Source organism: Hakea prostrata, chromosome 10, assembly GCF_041222555.1.
Source record: "Hakea prostrata isolate BN-2017 chromosome 10, UWA_Hpros_2, whole genome shotgun sequence".
Classification (NCBI taxonomy): domain Eukaryota; kingdom Viridiplantae; phylum Streptophyta; class Magnoliopsida; order Proteales; family Proteaceae; genus Hakea; species Hakea prostrata.
In genome coordinates this window covers 10,521,255-10,535,686 of record NC_142609.1, presented here as the reverse complement: position 1 = coordinate 10,535,686, position 14,432 = coordinate 10,521,255, and the positions used below count along the sequence as shown (strand labels likewise).

At 34.9% G+C, this 14,432-nt stretch overlaps 1 protein-coding gene across 1 annotated transcript; it reads right to left on the bottom strand.

The window, feature by feature from the left end:
• Window positions 1-4,316: 4,316 nt before the first annotated feature.
• LOC149001860 (xylan glycosyltransferase MUCI21-like) lies at window positions 4,317-6,647 on the bottom strand. The gene is made up of 3 exons (XM_089138528.1): window positions 6,224-6,647; window positions 6,060-6,134; window positions 4,317-5,981 (listed from the first exon to the last, which is right to left on the bottom strand). The coding sequence occupies exons 1-3, from the start codon at window positions 6,444-6,446 to the stop codon at window positions 4,678-4,680; spliced, it is 1,602 nt and encodes a 533-aa protein (XP_088994654.1). The 5' UTR covers window positions 6,447-6,647; the 3' UTR covers window positions 4,317-4,677.
• Window positions 6,648-14,432: the final 7,785 nt, after the last annotated feature.

Below are 14,432 nucleotides of genomic sequence, written 5' to 3'. Positions count from 1 at the left end.
GCGGAAGAAAAAAATTAAGTTTCATTATTGTCTACAACTCTCATTGGGTAACTTATTCATTTTCTTTTCTAATTTCTCAATATGGGTTGTTATTAATCCTTCCCTAACCCCTTTATTCCAATGACAAACCACCTAAACCCTATTCCCATCAATGGGTGCCGTAAGAGCACTTCAATCATTCACAAGATAATCAACTCCAATTGTCATCACCAATACATCTTTGAAAGTGTCCACCCATGAGTAAGGAATCTCTCCTGTTTCTGCAAAGGCATATGAAGAAAAACAAAGAAATCCACAATGATGAGTTATAATGAACTTCATAAGGCAACAATCACACATATACCAAGTTCGCATGACATCAAGATAAAGTATAAGGATAATGAAATTATATGTTAATCATGCATTTAGGAAGTATAACCATGTTAGTCTCTATTTAGGCTGATATGCATTAGATATACACTAGTCCTCTTTTGAGTAAGTCTCATCACTCTCTCTCATGGCACCCAAGCTGTCTTTTGGGTTCTCCACGGCATTGGGATCGGGTCTCATCATCAACCATAGATGAGTACAGGCGCATGTCGGGGATTATAAACCCAATGCAAAGTCATGTGGTTTAAATACCTTTCCTCATGCCTAGTGCCCTTTTGGTCCAATATCTTTTTCCACCTAGAATTGCAAATCCTCATGACACCTAAACTGTCTTTTGGACAACATTTCTTAACCCTATGGTTATCCACATATTATTGGGGCGGAAGCCTCTCATATCTCCTCACGACACCCAAACAATCTTTTGGACCCCCATGAACCCAACCCTAGCATATGCAACCTTATCATTGCATGATAATAGTGGGTTTATGTCTCCTCACGACACTCAAGCCATCTTTTGAACGCTCACAAGACCCAACCACTGCCATCACGGCCTTGTTGAAAGGGTAATAGCATGTGAAGGTAACCTAACCATGCATCTAGACATCCAAGGTTATGAAGTACACCAACTATGAAGTGTGTCGAGAGCACTAGAGTCAATGTCCAATACCACAGCCCCCGATGTTCCAAGAAAAAAAAATACCCAACCAAATATTCCCTAGGTAATAGTTGCACCAAACAACCACATCCCATAATATGATAAGAAGCAAAGTATAATAAACATCAATCATGATTCATAATTAACTAGTAAGCATGAATAAAAATAATCACAGCAAGATATAAAATCATTGACATGCTTAAAATAGAAAACAAATCAATATATCAAACAATTCTAGTGATATATGCAATTGCGTCCTTACCTAACTTAGTAGAACAACGAATAAACGTGCTAAGTCCTTTCAATCAACTACTTTAGTAGATCCTAGAAAACCCTAGTTTATGTTTATAGAGTTACATTAGATTTTAGGAACCAAACTGAGTAGAAATAACACAAAACAAGCTTATGGAAAGCCAACCGGTCAGTTGAACCGGTTGCTCTAAGCAACCTCCTCAAGCGACCGCCAAGCCTCGAGTAGAATTCCAAGTCCAAAATTCAAAGTTTTGATCACCAAGCTTTGATCTATATTTGGGATAATCTAAATTTAAATCACATCCTTAGAACACCAGAGAAGCCACTCAAAACTATAGATCACAGAAGGAAAGATATAGATCTACATCATCTTAGATCCGCCATTAACTCGGATATACAATCCATTCCCCTTGGCATGATCTAATTGAGATCATCGGTGGAAAAGAAATAAACTAATCCAAACCACTACAACTTAGCTAAAATAAGAATAACTACTCTCTAATAAAGTGAAATTTAATAGATTAAGAGAGTGGTTAATCTTACCTTCACTTAGAATCTGAAAGTTAAGGAAAACTCGAAAGATTCTCCGCAAAAGAGGCTATCTTACATCAACCACGTGTTCTCTAACTCATCTCAGTCCATGGCAGCCTTCAAGAATAAAAAAAAATACAAAATTAGGTCGTGGAAGGCTTTAAATAAGGTGCCAAAGGGCAAAATTGGCATTCTACCTGTGATAGTCTATCAACCGTCAAGGCTACCGGTTGCTTGGTCAATCGAACACCCCAAGCAACCGCCTCTTAGTACTTTTAGTACTTGCCTTGCTCTCCCGGTTGATCCCCAATACCATTACAACCTTAATAAATATGTAGAGGGCTCTTACCTCGCTCATGAACATCTTCCAACTCAACCTTTCTTGCACTAGATATCCACCTACTAAAACCATCCAGGTTCTGACTAGATATTCTTTCGATTCCAAGTATAGCAAGTTCTCCACCAACTTCACCTAGTTTTGTAGGTTTTGAACCCAAAGTATGGGCTTCAATTTGAATGGCCCACAACTTCCTCCGGTTTGACACTCGGGTACTAGAACCTCAAATTCGAGTTTTGGGTATGGGGGTTATTACACTTACCATCCTCAATGTAGCTAATAATCTCATTTCCAAAGAGATTTTGACATTGATCATCAGCATGAATAGCCTCGTGCAACAAGACCTCTGAAACAACTGTATTTGTGTCGAAATCCCTAGCAACTTTGAAAAGCTTACGATATTAAGCTGAGCGCTACTAAATCAAAATTAGCTCTATTGGCCAATTTTAGGATTGTTATAAGAATTATGGTGCCATGAACGGCTTTGATCCAACCTTCAACTAAATATCTACTAGATGATTCATTCCAATGTTGGAGGGGGACGATGAGAAATCTATATAGTTCTTTTTTTTTTTTTTTATGTTTCCTTAATTGGATCTAAGTTCTTCACAAATTTCTCACTTGCTTAAAAGAGAGAGTGGATCTCCATCCAATTAACAGATTAGGTATTGGATTTCAGATCACTTCACACTTATGAATGTGGTTCAAACTTGAAAATAAGGATGTAAAAGTCAAGATCACTTTAGTCATTTTAACATTTTAGGGGCATTTTAGTGAAACATGTATCAAATTGATTGAAAAACTATCAATAATGAAGAATGAGAAAAACACCATAATCCATGGATGGAGACAGAGAAGAGATGGGCTGCCATTCTAGATAGGCTTCTTTGCTCAGGTTTAGCACTGAATTGGGTTCCCCATCTCAATCAATTCGAAAAATCTATCGAGTAATCAAGAAATGTTAAGTTATATGATTGAGCTAATTCTTTTAATTGAATATTTAACCTATTCAGGTAGTTCTGCATCTACCCAGCAGTGGAAACTTCCATAGTTCTAACTTTTCAGTGAAAGTAGTTCTTTATTTTACTAACAGTTTACAACTTTTAGAGAACCTTGTTATCCACTTATCCTTACATTAAATAATTTTTAAGAATGACCAAGTGTTGGATCTTAAAAAAATGAGTTAAAACTTCTTAGTCTACCAGTTTGGTGACAAAGAAGTTGTTCTCCTTTTGAATATTAAATTATAAAAATAGTTCACAAGAAGACATCTATTTGTTACACTCTGTTAGGCTTTCGCATCACAAAAGCATATAAAATAACAAATGATGTTTCCTTCTTTACCAACTTTAAAATAATAAGAAAAAAAAATATATTTTATATAGGTAGAGGATTTCCCATGCCGACAATGTGAGAGAATACTATAGTAGATTAATCCTAATGTGGTAAAAAAAACTGTGTCCAGTAAAAAAAAAATCTATATGACAAAGAAAAGAGAGTGTCAGAGGAAGACCCATATGATCAGAATGCAAGAAAACATAAATCTGGGGACCTTTTCCCTGTATAAAAGTTCAAAGATTTTATTCATCATCAACCATTTTTTAAAGCTTGATTCTCTGTATTTATGGCAATTATTGAACAACTTTTAGGTCTCTCAGAGCCAAAACAATATATTTTCACCATGATAATAGTTAATAGAGTGCTTGCTTACAACTTCAACCTACTTCCCTCTCCCATTCCAAAATAAAACATGAGAAATGCTTCTTTTGTAGTAGGTAAGAAGAGGATGGCCCATTGAAATATAACTAATGTAGGTATTCTATATAGAAAATTGGAGGTTAGCTTGGATCTGGAAGCAAAGGAAGGGGACAGGAATTGGAGATGAAAGCTGCATTAGATCTAAATTGGTTAAATGTGATTCTCAAGGATTTGATATATTAGAACTCAAGAGTCATCTAAAATATAAAATAGACTCCAAAGAGATAGTGATGCATGAAAGAATGAATTCAAAATAAAGATTTGTTTCAGATTCCATTCGCAAACTGTTCAAGAGTCTTGCAGTAAAGACAAGCAACAACTTAAGGGAACTTTGAAGTTCTTTTCTAACATCTAGATAGATGGTAAGAAGTGCTTGTTGCCAAATCCTCAAGTAAGTTTCTTGAGGTGGTGGTGTTGTTGTTGTTGTATTTTGCAACCAAGAACTTCAAAACAACTGAATAAAACAAATCATCAGTGAAATAGAAATAGATCTTTCAGGACTTTTAAGGGCAACTTCAATAAACAAAAGAATGTAATTGCTGCTTCATACATTTCATCTCAATACAAAAAAGGACCTAGTTTGTCTGTCTTTATTATGTACATATGAACAGAAGAAGAAACAAGAGAAAAATGATTCCTACAAACAATTGAGACAAAAAGCAAAAACTGATCATCTCCTTGTTCAGAGCAGGTGAAATTAAATGGAACAGTAATATCAAACTATATTGAATAATGGGTGGAGAGAGAACCAGCATTATGAAACAGCGGAAGCTAATCAGATCACTGCAGTTTCCATTGCTGTTCTCTTGGACATGCTGTACTGATAGGCTCGGAACAGTAGCTTGCGAAATCTTTGGATATTCAATGCAATATTCTGACCATCAAAATAGATCTTCTTAGTGAGTTCCCAACCCATGGCATTCACACTATGAGGATCGGCGAGCACACGATGATTTTCGTCGTACCAGCTAAACAAAGAACTCTCCTTTGGAGATATTTCATAGCCCATATACATGAGGCCAAGCTCCTTTGCAGGCTGGGCATAGTAAGTATTTGCAGACCAGTCTGTGCCAAGAGGGATGATTTGGATGAATACTGTATCAGGTCTCATAAACAGAAGATGTGTTAGACCAGCACCATGGACACCAATCAAGACATCAGTAGAATTAAGAACCCTATAAATCATTGCCAGCTCTGTTGTGCGATTTGGCAGCAAGATTTCAACTTGGAAACCCATTTCTTCTGCAGATCTCACCAATGCAGCTTGATTTGTTAATACCCTTGTTCCTTTTCTAGATATGATAACCAGTTTTGGTTTCCATCTCTTTGGTTTTTGTACTTGTAATGGTAATTGTGATAAAGCTAATCCATTTCTCATCTTCAATTGAGCTTCTCTTTCCTCTTCTTGAATGAACCCCTTAATCCGAGGCCAATAAGCCTGGTCAAGAAAATTGCGAAAATCTCTGATACCCTTATTTCCAGGCACAAGGGAAGAATTTATACTTAGGTCTTTGTGGATTTTGAGACCAATGGTGGCTTCAGGGAAGCAATGGGTTTTTAGGTCTTTAGTGAAATCAATGGGAGGATAATCAGAGAGAAGGGAGAGGATATCAGCATATTTAGTATACCACCATCTACGATAATCAGCCACAACAAACACAACTTTCTTCTTGAGATGTTGAGTAGTAATGAAAAGAGGGATAATTCCATCACTGAATTCGTGGTAGACATTGCCAGTATACCCACCTACAGAGAAGACCACAGCAGGAACAGAATGGTGAACATCGCACTGATGGCGACGAGAAAGGTAATCTTTCTTCACAATAAGTTCAAGATCAGGAACAGCGTTCATGATGCTGGCTTCCCATTTGCGGGAATAGGGTTTGATCGTCTCATGCTGTAGTTCCTCTTCTTCTCCTCCACCTAATCCTGCATCTTCGTCGAAGAACGGTGGTGGTTCATAATCATTTTCATATGGAAGATAGTTTATTAGCGAAGCAGCAGCAGATAGAGTTCTTATATCTCCTCTCATGAAACAGATATCATAGCGAAATGCTCCCCTGTCGCACATAAGACCCTCTGCAAACAATACCCAATTATGAAAAAAACAATTTACTTCAAATTTGCAGAAAGGGAAGGAAGGTTATGATTACATACCATCATATGTTGAAGAAGGGAAAGCTTCTACTCTGTTATCAGAAATGGGTTTCGCAGTTTCCAACCGAAACGAATCTGATAAAAGAAGAAAAGATCAGAAAAGGTTAAAAGCAAACAAAACCCAACAAAGGAAAAGCCAAAAAGTTAGTAATGAAGAAACTTACAGAGGAGAGAAAGAGTTGCAGAGTAGCTGAAGAGCTGAGGGACCAAAATTAAGCTGGAAGTGACAAGTGAGAAGATGATTAGCATAGGGAGAACCTTGGGTTTTGTTCTCTTGTAATAGTTAGTTGTTCCCCATTCTAAAAGAATGGTTGCAGAGTAATCGCTGTCATAATCACCATTTTCTTCACCCTTCTTTGGCTGGAGGAAACGGTGATACTTCCCCATTTTTTCCTCTGCTACTCCCCCTTCTTCTTCTCTTTCTCTTTCTCTCTCTCTCAACCTCTTTTGATTCTTGAAATTTGAAGAAACCCAGAAGGAGCTAAGTAAATATAGCTGTTATGGTAAGAGTATATACGAAGGAAGAAAGAAACAGAGGAGAAGACAGGGAAGCTTGAAACCGATGAGAGAGGGGTGATCCACCCAGTCAAAGACCCATTTTAGAGAAGCTTGAATTAGCCAACACTCCAAAAACTCTAAAAAATCATTTTTAATAGAAACTGATTTTTCCTGGATTTTAATTCTATGGGAAATTGGTACGGAGTTGTCTCAAAATACTTTGAAAATTCATGGAAGGGCGTTGGTATGCTCTCCAACAGTCATTATCCACATTTGGTTCAGGGTCAAAGTCCAATTTGCTTTCTACCTACAATGGCTCTTGCAATTACAATTATGCCCCAAGCCTAAGGACTAAGGTTCAAATCTTATCAAAATTGTGTCCCAAGCCTTTCTCTATGTATGAGGGCTCCCCCTCGAGATTAGTTGAGGTGCATCTAAGCTGGTCTGAAGTTTCAAAAAAATAGAGAATTACATCTGGTTATTTACCTTTACTATACGAGGGAGGAATGATCATGTAAAAAGTTACGAGTATATGTAAAACTTTTGGCCTTCATTTATGTGGAGGGTTTTTTACGCACGATAACATGAAAGGGGTATTTGCTAATATGCTGGATAGGGAGAAACATTTGATCATCTCTGTTCTTTATCATGAAAATGAAGTATGACTACTGCAAAGGGTTGGTCTAATCAATAAAGACGTTTGTGATCAAAGTTCAAATCTCATTAGGGCTAAGGGCGAAGCTATTCTCCTTTATATATAAAACTACTACTTCTCCAAAAAAGGGAGGGTGAAATTTTCAGTTCCACCCCCTAGGGTACCTAATTTATAAATCACGCTCTTATTGTTAATATCATTGGTCTCAGTTAGTTTTTATTTATCATTTTTAATATTATATCCGGATCTTAAATTTGAAAACGCTATCCATGAACTATATCTCCCAAACTTCACGAGGTTTTGTGATTGGAATATAAATAAATCATAGAAAGTAGAGGGAGACGAAGAAAAGAATCGAATGTCGGGCTTTTCATTCAAGGTTATTCTTGGTCTTTTAAAATATTTAACTTGATTACATCAGCACTTAACTACAGTTCTTTAACGATAAAAAAATATCTAATATATTTAGAGATTTGATTGATGAGTTGAATAACTTAAGAGGTGACATCAATTCAGGAGAGAATTCAAGAGATGACATGAACTCGAAAAGGAAAATGGAAGAATGACAATGCAAGCATGGATGATCAAATTCTAATTTTTTGACCTTTATTTATTTAACTTCCCTTTCATGAAATTAAATTTTTTTTGGTAAACTCTTTCATTGGATGATTTATTTAATCGCAATGTTATTATCATTACATGCTAAATCATATTTTGCAATAGGGAATACTATATAGTGTAGCTTTCTTCATTAAATTTAATTTTTATTCGTACTTTAATTGCTTAGTAATAGTAAAAAATATATTAAATGTATAAAAACAATGTAATAGAATGTGCAATATATTATTTTAAAATTATGTGAAATAATCAATATACCCCTACGAGTTTACACGAAGCACAAACATCAGATTTTTAATTTCACATCGTCATAGATTTTTTTTTTTTTTATTTTATTTTTTTGCTAACCCCGATTTTCAAGGCTTTGCCCTGACTAATCCTGTGTTCAATTCGGATCGCACACTTGGTTGTGGTGGGTGAGTCTCCCAGCGGGGATTTTTTGCATCCACAAGATTTCGATACCGGAACCTTGCTTAAACCAACCAAGTTGCTTACTACTTGGACCAACCCCTGTTGGTCACATCGTCATAGATCCAATTGTAGAGGTATTACATTGTAAATTTTAAGTTATAAGCAATGTTTCTCAAAATCATGATAATCATTCGTTGAAATCTATCTTCTAAGGTCCAAATACCCACATCATATGCACTTAGGTAATTTTTCTTATTTTATAAAAAAAAAATCTCTTTTTCTATAAAATAATAAATTAATACTGAAAATGATAGTAGTACACCTAGTGAATAGTGGCCTTGGAGCTTATTGTCACTATAAAAAGGGAAATTCAAAATTTTTATTTTCATATTTTGGTTTTTTTTTGGTAATAAATCTTTTTCTTTGTTTGGTAGGTGGAATCTCAAATCTCCTATGCTTTTTATCAAGTTCCAAACGCCAAAGAGGACAGATTCATGAAAGCTAAAGTTAAGTCAATCAAGGAAATTGAAACCACTAATGGTGGGGTCAATGGAATTTGATGACCTTTTTTTCTTTATTTCTCTCTTTTTATCCCTTTTGGCCCCCCTTAAATTGAATGGTTTCTTTTCTCTTCTTGTTTCTTCTCTGTTTTGGTGTTTTCTTTCTCTCTCTTTTCTTTTTTCTCTTTTTTTTTTTTTTTTTTTTTCTTTTTTTTTTTCTCTTTTTGTTTTTCTTTGTTTTTCTTTTTTTCTTTTTTTTCTTTCTCTTTTTTTCTTTTTTCCTTTTTTTGTCTCTCTTTTTTTTTTTGGGTCCCCCCCCTTCGGCCCCCCTCCTGTTCTCCCGGCTCCGCCCCTGGTGGGGTCAATGGAGAGAACAATCGAAAAGGGTAAAGGCATAATAGTTTCTCATTAGCCTTTTTTTGCAAGGAAAGTGTGTACAAATTTTTACATTTTCTATTTTTTTTAAATAATTTGTAAGATAAGATGTGCTTATGTGTCAAAACACTTTATCTCATGTTCCATGCTGTGACTTGCACTAACACTCCAATGTGTCTATATTTTGTCAAATGTATTTTAATATTTAGAAGAGATACTAAGTAGACACGTGAGCGTAATATAAGTCACGCTCTCAGGTATTTTTATTTTCTAATTTTAAATTAGTGGAAAAATATTTCTTGCATAGTTTCATCTAATTGTGATCCCACTAGCATATATGCCCATTTCAAATTACATGAATTTCAATATTTAATGTTATAGACGAGAGATCTCTTGTGCACGAGAATTCCCTTTAATTGCAAAAAAGCTTAACTAGTAATAGACAAGGAGGTCTCATCCATGACAGGGTGAATGGGTTCAAGTGCAACGTAGATGCTGTTGTAAGGTCTCGTCTATGACATCACATCAAGGGCCAATTCTAGTGAGGTTTTGTGAAATGCATCCAAGAATGTTCATCCATCAGTAAAGCTACACGTTGGTGGAAATTTTGGACGGGCTCATGCTGGAGGTGGATTTAGAGAAGGTGTCGCTATAGGTGGAGTTAGATTCGGCAAAGGATAGCTCGCAAGTGCATGGAAGATTCGTGAAGCTAGTTGATGAAATCTGAACTCTTGCTGGTCTCTTAGGTCACATACAATTTAAATCATGTATGTAAAGAAGCTAATCAAGTTGTTGATTGGATGTCGAAAGTGCCCTACGAGCTCCTCAATGTTCTTTTGGATGCCCTTGGAATTTTATTTTTTTTTGGTAATTAGTACTTTATTCAGAAATCTGAAGAGTGGCCGAGTGAATAGAATCTCGAGTCTCGTCACTTTCCATTTAAAAAAAAAAAATGTCTTCAATCTCTACTTCCCTTTTGTTGCTTTACCATTTTGACCTTTCACTTTTTAGAAAGATTTTCTGTTTTATTGAACTTGAGTTATTCTATCCTTTTTTTTTTGGCTAGAAGAACTTTGGTTACTCTTTTGATTGACTTATCACACTATTAGGTATTAATTAAGGTAGGGCTAAAGACCCACATGAAGAAGCATTCTATCTCTATCAATAGGAGAAAGTCCTGAATAGTCCTTGTCATAGTATATAGTTTAATTTGGAAGATTATGGACTTGAGTCTAGTGAGTTTGAGTCTACATTCTTGGAGTTACTTACATGAGGTCGTTAAGCGCTATTCGTTGTTCTCAGTGAAAATCGAATAGTTCAATCTTAATATAATTGTGTTCATATAGTTGTGGAGTCAGTACGAATCCACAGAATAGTCTCCATGACAGTTACTTTCAACAATTACAAAATCATCTCTAAGTCAAGGGTTATGGATTTTTTTTTTTTTTTTTTTTTATAATGTCATCAGTGTGTCCTCTTCTATGAAAAGGACACACAAAACACAACATGCCAACCTTTCTATAGAGGGGACATGTAACAATACAAAGAAAATATCAGAATATCATGCCCAAGCTTCTTCCTAAGAAAGTATCAAGTCACATCCACAAAATTCAAATATCAAAATAATGATAATTAAATATATTGAGAATATGAGGATACATATATATTCTTACACTAGGAATTAAGATCCTTCACATGTATATCTTTCAATTCAGACTACAAAAACCATACACATGAGAACCCAAAGAAAAAAAAATTACATGAGTCCCCTCCATTTTTATTGGAAACTCAGTACACCCCTCTCTAAATTGAAATATTACAAAGGACCCCTCCATATTTGACACCGTTAGGTTTTCGTTAGTTTTAATTTTAATTTGACAATTTTACCTTCATTTGAATAAATTTATTTAAATTCTTAAAAAGATTTTGTATGAATCCCCTCCATTTTAATTAGAAACACTAAACACCTCCACAAAATCAAAATCTTACCGAACTCTCTTTCACACTTTACACCATCTGTTTTCTTTTAACCGTAATATGATTTTACTTTTTCACACATACTTAATAAATTTATATAAAATCATAAATAATATTTTTAATATTCATTTTAGAATCCTAAACAATATTTTGATGTCACCATATTACCCTAAATTATATGACTGAAATTTTCCAAAAATTAAAAAAACTATTGCATGATCATTTTATCACTCTATGGCCAATGTGGTCATATAGACAAAAATTTGACTTTAATCAGTTTACTGCATGCTTTCACTAAAAATGTAAAGTGTGAAGGTGCTTTGCAAAATTTTGATTTTGAAACAAAAGAATGCTTGACAATATTAAATGTGGAGGGGGCTTTGAAAGGTTAATTTTGAAGGTGGTGCGCTGAGTTTTCAATTGAAATGAAGGAGGTTCATGTAAAGAACTCAAAAAAAAATGTTCAACCAAAACTTTTTTTTTCCCTTCTTTTAAATTTGAATTATTTTCAAATTAAAAAAGAGAAAAATAAAAAGATCATTAAGAAGTCATATAGATTTGAGCTGTTAGAGGTTGGTGTTGGATGGAATCTCTGTACCTAACAAGCATGTGCATCATTGACTTTTCTAAGGAATTTCACAGCAATAGTGATATTTGACTGTTCTGTTTAGATACTCCAACCAATTAGTTAACCAATAATTGTCTCACCTACACCTCCATATATGTCTTATGACAACAAAATGAAATTATCTTATGTAATCTCATACATGATTTGATACCACGCATGGCAGTTGGTATGTATATACCTAGGAGATTTTATCAGGTCAAAAATTGACCATTCATTTTTCTTTAGATGAAGGACACCTGTCCATCAATCACATCTAAAGGTTAAAATTAAATTAAAATAAAATAAAATTATATCTTTTAAATTTTACCTCAATCTTGGGATATAACTGATAGACAAGTATCCTTCAACTAAAGGGAAACGGATGGTCCATTTAGTTGTCAGAGATTGACCAGATAAAACTCGATATATATAAGGTGATTACTAGGGTTACATGAGGAACGGGTTAGGCCAGGTTTTTCAAAACTTAATTTCAGCTACTCTTAACTAAGCCTATTTCTGCCTTAATCTTGACTCAGTGTATAAAATGTCTTGTTCCCTGACCTTAAACCTTGACGGGCCAATCCAAACGCAATCTCACCCTAGTTGTCTTTTATTGAGTTGGGTTGGAACAGGTTGGCCCTGACTCTAACAAATCCAAGATAAAACATCCACTGTCTTTGCCCCCGATCCTAAGAAAATTCGAGCTCTTAACCTCATACCATGAGGTGTTAGTCTTTTACCAATTGAGCAATCCTTTAAGGTTAGTATGTATTTTAATATCTATCATGATATACAAAAGCTTCAAACAGAGTTTGTATCTTGTGTTTTTGTTGTCATTCTAAGGTCTTGCAACTTGATTATGGATTCATTGGCTAAGGTGACCCTCTGGGTCGAGCTACCGACTGTTTAGCTTCTTCACATGTGCAATGAAGAAGTCGATGCTTGTACTAGCTCCAGTCTTCAATAAATGCATCTTCTACCAAAAAAAAAAAAAACTAGTCCTCGATTGACAAATCAAATGACGGAATACAAGACATCATTACCTTCAACATAGGTTACCCAAACCAATAATTATGTTTGTACTTATATCTATTTAAACTCCATATTAAAGGGTATTTATACTCTGCTTAATCTCTAATTAGTCAACCCTTTACCTACCCTAGTAAACCAACATGAATGGTTACATGGACTTTCTTCTTGTCTTTCTTTGAAAAGAAAGAACCTTTATCTCAATGGGTTGGTGAATTATACCAACTAAAGGAGATTTAAGGCTATGGAGTGATGCTAACGAGATTCTTAAATTGGGTATTAAGAAAGTACAGCAACTTTAATGTCGAGTTCCTTAATCAGATCTACATCAAAATCAAGCAGATGCCTATTTAGTTCTTATAATTTGTCTTTTTTGTTAAGTGGTCTCCCTACTCTTTTGTCTATTTTAGAATCTCCTAATTTTTAAGTCCTTGCTTTTGTCTTCTTGGTTAAATTCTTAATTTTTTTAATATTTTTTTTAATTAATAAAAACTAATGAGTTTAAGAAGAGAATAAAGAGAGTAGATACAATAGCAAAGTCAAAGACACAAACACTATTTGAGGGAAGAGGATTAGACCCATTTTCCTATAAAGTCTTATTTCAAAATTGTTGAAAGCTATTTCATCATAACCTGCTTTACGTGGGTCTTTTAATTTGAGTTTTTTACACGTGGGTTCCTTTAGAGACATAAATATGTTAAGTCTCAGAGGGGCAATTTTCCTACCAAGTTTGAAATTTAACTAAAAATCCCTTTAACTATTTACTATATACATTTTTTTTAAACTCCATATTAATTAACACTTAATGACACAAAAAAAAAGTTAATTAATTAATATATCTAAAGGAAATGTTAATTAATCTGTTTATAAAAAAATGATTGAATAGTTAAAGGATACTTTAGTCATGACACATTATATTAAATAACACGGGGGGGGTGGGGGTCTTGGTTGTTATTTTAAACTCTCCCCCGTGGCTGTGGCCCAACAAACACATGCACTAAGAGGACCAACATTGATTTGAATCCTGATCAGCTCCCCTGACTGTGTTGTGTTACAACCACAAATCACGTGGGGCCTACAAGTAAAAAAAAAAAAAATCCATCACGCAAACCTTGTGGGTCTCCCTGTAATTTGTGGTCAATAACCTTGAGGGGAACACCCCCTGAGCTCCCCGGGGAGCTAATCCGAATTCCATTAATTTATGATCAACCAAGAAAATTCACATGTAAAAATCTATTATAATTCTTTTTTTTTTTTTCTTAACCAAATATGGTGATACACAATATTGAGGGTAGCCTTGTTAATAATGTCAAATATTTGCAGATCATTACAAATTTTTTTTCCTTTTTTGTAGTTCACCCCCATTCTCTCTAGAAAGGAAGAAGAGGTTGTTGAGAGACCAACACCTAAAGTAACTGGAGAGAGGATTGGGGGGAAAGAAAAACGTGTTCAACATTCTTTAGGGATTTCAACATATTCACAATTTGGTATAAAAATGTTCCTCCTGTGTAGGGTTGCGAGTTTGGTAGACCTGAACTCAACTTAATCTCCTCTAATCAAAAAAGGGTTTTGGGTTTAAAATTCTAAGGCCTAATCTAGGATGGTCCTAGATTAGGATCAAGGTGGCAAGCATTAGACTCGGGTAGTCGGGTCGACTTGACCCCACCTAACCTCGAGGATGCTTTTGATAAGATATATACTAA

Excerpts from the sequence above, each read along its gene's own strand:
- LOC149001860 (XM_089138528.1), bottom strand. The coding sequence starts at position 6,446 with ATGGGGAAGTATCACCGTTTCCTCCAGCCAAAGAAGGGTGAAGAAAAT. Across the intron at positions 6,135-6,223 it reads TGCAACTCTTTCTCTCCTCT|ATTCGTTTCGGTTGGAAACT; the intron begins GTAAGTTTCTTC and ends TTCTTTTATCAG. Across the intron at positions 5,982-6,059 it reads CCCTTCTTCAACATATGATG|AGGGTCTTATGTGCGACAGG; the intron begins GTATGTAATCAT and ends TATTGTTTGCAG.